Source organism: Scatophagus argus, chromosome 12 (genome assembly GCF_020382885.2).
Source record: "Scatophagus argus isolate fScaArg1 chromosome 12, fScaArg1.pri, whole genome shotgun sequence".
Taxonomy (NCBI): domain Eukaryota; kingdom Metazoa; phylum Chordata; class Actinopteri; family Scatophagidae; genus Scatophagus; species Scatophagus argus.
Window position 1 is genome coordinate 6478375 of NC_058504.1, and position 6101 is coordinate 6484475.

Below are 6101 nucleotides of genomic sequence, written 5' to 3' on the forward strand. Positions count from 1 at the left end.
TCAACACGTGATGGTGCAGAACAAGAAGTTTGTTCATGCATAAGATGCAGCTTTTAGCAGGAAAGCGAATGTGGGCTGATGTTTACAGTCTGTGGCTCTTGTGTAGCAAGCAGCCGTCTTGCTCACAGCAGGAGTTTCAACTTGACTACTTTTGAACTGCATGAGGAAACTGGTTCAAGCACCAGCACAACAAGCAAATTTCACACAAAGTGGACTTGAGTCTGGGTTCAAAGATACTGCCTTGACTTTCTTTAAAGTGCAAGTAGTAAAATCTGGACATCTTAATAGGTTTTGGGAATATTTTCCTCCTGGTATTGCTGATGTTGTTTCATATTCCATCACTGCAAATCTCTCACAGAGGGTGAAATTGTCTTACAACGTATTTATTTATTTGTCTACAATACTGGCCTCATGGAGATGTTAATGGACAAGTGGTACACATTTGATTTTTGTTAAAGCCTTGACATTATAACCATGGGAACTGAATCTACTAGTTGAACTCTTTTTCATTTCTAATGTGCCAGCTGGTTTGCATGGAAGTGAAACGCACATTGTTCTACATGGTCATTTAGTTGTACTGTATGTTCACAGGAAAAGATTTTAATCAGGCTAAAGAAGCTTTGTGCAGACAGTCAGGCAAAGTCAAGATGGCAGTTCAGACTTCTGCTTTTGCCACATGTTTCCGGGTGGGACTGGTGAATATAACCCCCCCCCCCCCCCCCACACACACACACACAGACACACACGCCTTTAGCATCTACCAATGAAAAGTCACTAAACCACAAAGTAGTGCAGTGAAAACAGTTGTGACATACCATGACTGAACAGGCCCAACCTCCCTCTGCACACTTTAACTACTGTCAAGAGTTTCTGTGGTGCTTAATCATGACAATAAAATGGTTTTACAGCAGTGATCAGGTTCCTGAGACTAACACAGAGAGCAAGAGGGGCAGGGGAAGACCCCGTTGAATGTGTTATGCTGTTATGCCTGGCCTCAACAATGCAGCTTTCCTTGTATTAGTTGACTGAAGTGTTTCAGGTGTATCTTTTGTTAAAAACAGCATTTTCTGGTTATTTCTTTTCTGTCGATCATTGTGTGTATTGAATTGTGTGCATGTGTTCAAAAAGAAGTGGAGACAACATTTTGAGTTATTGATTTAACGGTACGTTAATATATTACCATGCACATGTTCCTGTCCCTTTTATTGATGGACAGGTCACCACACATCACTGAGCCAGTGGACTTTATTTGCGTTACTAGAACTACATTTCTGTAGCGCCGCAATGTGAGGACTAGACTACAACTACCAAAAAAACAGCATAATGGGTCTTTTAACAAAAGAAAAGCTCTAAATTTCCCACAGGGGAAAGTGTTTCTGTTATGGTCCTCCAACAGAGTGCTGCTCTGGAATCAGTTTTGTCTGCACATCATTTAATAACTTTTGATTTTATTTTAGCCAATTGCACAAAACCCAGCAGAAGCACTCTCACTAGATGTCTGTCTGATAATGCCATAGCCAAATTTAAGGAAGCAGTTCCTTCGATTCTTAGTACAATACCCAGATTCAGTGTGTCAGGGGACTCATGCACCCCTAGTTGCCATGACATTGATAACTTTGTACGCTCAACCTAATTGTGCCTCTATCAAAAAATAATATAACTAGAAGAAGCTCTGCTCCATGGTACACCCAGGAAACACGCGAGTTATAGCAAAGATCACGACACATAGAGAAGAAATGGCGTTCAACAAAAAAAGTTGAATTCTATCAGGCCTGGCAAGATGGTCTAAAAACATACAGGGCAGCACTCCGTACAGCCAGAGCCAGTTATTACTCATCACTCATAGAAGACAATAAGAGCAGCCCCAGGTTTTTATTCAGCACTGTAGCCAGGCTGACGCAGAGTCATAACTCTATTGAGTAATCCATTCCTCCACATCTCAGTAGCAGTCATTTCATGAACTTCTTCAATGAAAATTTGTAACCATTAGAGATAACATTCAAGACCCCCTAGCATCACCTAGCATCACCTATCACTTAGAGATAACCACTAACTCAGATACGTACCTGGACTCATGTCTTCCTATCAACCCTCAACAATTGGCTTCTATCATTTCCTCCTCTAAGATCTCTTAGATCCAAGTCCTACCGGGTTACTTAAGGAAGTGTTCCCTTTACTTGGCACCTCCTTACTAGACATTATTAATTTGTCCCTGACACCAAGCTATGTCCCACAGTCTTTTAAAGTTGCTGTAATCAAACCCCTGTTAAAAAAAGAGCCCACTCTTGATCCAACTATAGGCCTATCTCCAACCTGGTCGTCATTTCAAAAAATTTGGAGAAAGTTGTCGCCAGTCAGGTGTGCAAGTATCTCCATAATAACAGCCTATTTGAAGTCTTTCAGTCAGGTTTTAGGGAACATCACAGCACAGAGACTGCACTGAATTGAATTGAATTGCTCTCTGAGTGCCTTCCACCTAATGCATGTTGTTATGTTGGCATGGGCCCCTGCCCAACTGAACAGCAGTGAAGCAGCAGAACGTACGATGGATATAAGTATTTCTGAGGTGTTCTTCCTGCTCATGTGTTTCACTACAGATGAGTGAAAGGCAGAGTGGGCTGATTAAGAGGGGTAGCTTGTCCTGGTCCTGTCCTCTGGCTAACTCTGTGGGTTATTGTGATGAATGGCTGTGTAGATGTTTTAGCTATGCAAGCAGCAACAACTATGAAATATCTCAGTTGTATGGATTGTCATGACATTTTGCACAAACGTTCATAAACTTTAAGGACAAATTCTAATTGGTTTGGTGATCCACTGACTTCATCTCTGAGCCAGCAGAATGCTGGTCTGTCAAACTTCTCAACCATTTTAGGGTGGATTTCAACTTGAATTGTAATGAATGGTGATCCTCCAAAAAACCAAAAACATTTATTTAAAAAAAAAATCTTTCACCACCATAAAAAAAAGTACACCACAAACAATATAAATTAACCCACCATGAGAACCAAACACCACCATGAGATGACAAAAGCGTGCTGTTGATGCTGTTTCATGTCTGAAAGTTGGAAAGTTTTGGTTGATATATTTCCACTGTGGTAGTACAGTGAAACACCAACGTAAGGACGGGCCAATCAGATTGTTCTTGAATTGTATCCTCCCATTTGATATGCTCACATAAAGGTGAATCGTCTTAATATACACAGCAAATTAACAGCATTCTCTCATGTGGAAAGAGCAGAAAATGTCTTATATCTTATTTTACATACTGCTGATGCTCAGAGTGGGACGTAAGTACATGTACAAGGTCAGAAGTACTAAGGAGGCATACAAATGTTTTTCTGCTGTTACTCACTGTTCTGTGTTTCTTTTATGTTTCAGGATGCGCAGCCCAGCAAAACTTTGTAAGAAAGACTGTTGCTGTTGGACAAAATGTGACTCTAACATGTGCCCGTCAGTCATCTGAGAATGTTTGGACCCTTTTTTGGATCAAGCTCGTTGCTGGAAAGTTGCCTGAAATCTTGGGGAAAGCTTTTAGCTTTGATCATGATGATGGTGTGAAAGGAATTTCTCGCATTTTTTCCAAACAAGAGCCCGATAGATTTGATCTCCACATTACAAAAGCAATGTTGAGCGATACTGCATTTTACTACTGTTTGAAAGTCAAGCGTCTTAACATCACTTTTGTGAAAGGAGCATTTCTGAATATCAAAGGTAACTATAGGAAAAACACTGGCCTACAAATTCCTTAAAATTATTCTGAGCAATTTAATGTGAAACCATACACAGCCACGGTATTATAGAACAGCATTTATGTGTTGGATATGAATAGATTTAAACATGATGCTGTGATGATGTGTTTTTATGGATTAAACTGCCTGTACTGAACTTTTAATTGTCATGAAAGTAAACATGTATGTTTTACATTTTCCCAGGATCAGAACCTGATATCACTGCTGTCATTCAGGAGCCTCCATCTGATTCAGTCCATCCAGGAGACTCAGTGACTCTGCAGTGTTCAGTCCTCTCTGACCCTGAAGACAAAACATGTCCAGGAGGTCCCAGTCTGTTCTGGTTCAAAGCTGGATCAGATGAATCTCATCCCAGTGTCATTTACACTCATGGAGACTCTGGTGATGGATGTGACAAGAGTCCTGAGGCTCACGCTCCACAGAAATGTGTCTACAGCTTCTCTAAGAACGTCAGCTCCTCTGATGCTGGGACTTATTACTGTGCTGTGGCCACATGTGGGGAGATATTATTTGGAAATGGAACAAAAATGGACATTCAAGGTAACTGCTGAATATTTCAATATCCATGAAGATGTTTGGCAAACCCTGCATTGTAACATCATGTTAACTTTCATTGTTTGTTCTTCTTCATATTGTTTCAGCCCCTAACACGCAGGAGGACAATACAGTTCTGCTTCTGTTATGTGCTGCTTTGGCTCTAAGTCTGATTGTTATAACCTGCCTGATTTTTACCATCAAGAAAAATTCTTGTGGTTGTTGCAAAGGTAACAGAATTTCAGCCTATAAAACAGCATTTTGCAAAAGCAAATGTCAAGATATATACATTAAGCCAAGTCAATTTTAATGATGTTGCCCCATTTCCAATAAATATAATATTGTCTATTGGTGTAAAATTAACCTACAGCTTTTTTCCCCTAAATCTTTGTTTTTATTTTTTAATAAAGCTCAAACAGCCTGTGGTGACCAGCAATGTCAGCAGGTAAGGTATAAAGAAAAGATGATGACTGAATAGTTATTAACATACGTAAATGTCAACATGTGGTATCTCATAACATTTTGTTCATATATTTGCTCAGAGAGACGAGAACTCATTGGTTTATTCTGCACCAACCTTCACCAAGAGCAAAGCTGCTAAATCAGGGAAAAGGAATGTAAAAACAACTGAAGGAGGGATAATCTACTCTGACGTCCGGACTTTTGGATCTGCCAGTTAAAGCTAAGATATTTTTGTGTTTTACAAAGCAGCTTCTTTCCAATGAGATGTATAAACTATCACTGTCATTTGCCGTTGGTAACTATATTTAAAAACTAAATTTTTGTCCAGTCTGAAATTGTGTAAAAGATAAGAATATCCAGATTGGATCATTTTCGGCTTTTGGTGACATGAGTTTTGTGCATCTACGTCTTGATTTATTTTTGTGCATTTTCTCTTATTAAAGTCATTGAAGAGTTTTATCAGGCCACCACTCAAACAGGCTTTTTCAAAGATTCATCTTAAAGACGACGAGGGTTGAGGGAGGTTTTTAATCTGTGTTTGTCTTTTATCTGCTGCTCAGTTTTAAGTCTGTTAACATCTCTCATGTATCAATGTGTACATGATATGTAAAACTAATTGCAGTAAATAAAACTTTTAACAGAAATCTAAAAACCTGCGAACATATTTTCAGTTTGTGCCCCACAACTCTGCACAACATTGCACTACTTCACCATTTGCACAATACCGCAGTACTGCTGTAAATATTGTTGCTCCCTGATTACTGTTTTTATATCTTTTATTCTGATTGTTTTATTACATTTTTATAGTGTTGTTTTATATTTATAGCATTAGGTATTTTGTTAGGTTTTTGGGCTTATACCGGGATCAGGTAAACTAATTTCATTCCACCTCATGTTTCTACATGTGTGAAATGTAGAACACCATGTAAGCTCATCAGGACCGAGAACCATTCACATGAACACTGACACACTGATAGAAAAGCCATCAGGAGCAATTTGTGGTCCAGTATCAGGATGAGTGTCTTGCCCATGGACAAGGACAAGGATATGAAAAGCAAACGTGTTCTTTGTAAATAGAATTTCCACAAAGGAAATGTTGAACTCATACACTGTAACAAATTGCTGTGAAAATACGGGATATTTGGTACAGTAGTGTACCGTTTTTCATTAATACTGTTGAATACTGTAAATTCTCATGTCTTCAGTAAAACAGTAAGCTTCTGTAAAATCTTACAGTATAATACATTAGTATTAGTACATTACATTACATTAGTATTTATTTTTATTTTACAGCAAGCTACCGTATGATCTTACGGTATGATACAGTATTTTTTTAAATCAGACTTGAAGCCCCAC

General features: G+C 38.8%; 1 protein-coding gene across 1 annotated transcript; it reads left to right on the top strand.

Annotated features, from left to right (window-relative positions):
- Positions 1 to 3181: 3181 nt before the first annotated feature.
- LOC124067943 (signal-regulatory protein beta-2-like) lies at positions 3182 to 5472 on the top strand. Its single transcript, XM_046405739.1, has 6 exons — positions 3182 to 3287; positions 3379 to 3711; positions 3933 to 4289; positions 4391 to 4513; positions 4694 to 4728; positions 4826 to 5472. The coding sequence occupies exons 1-6, from the start codon at positions 3224 to 3226 to the stop codon at positions 4961 to 4963; spliced, it is 1050 nt and encodes a 349-aa protein (XP_046261695.1). The 5' UTR covers positions 3182 to 3223; the 3' UTR covers positions 4964 to 5472.
- The last annotated feature ends 629 nt before the right edge of the window (positions 5473 to 6101 follow it).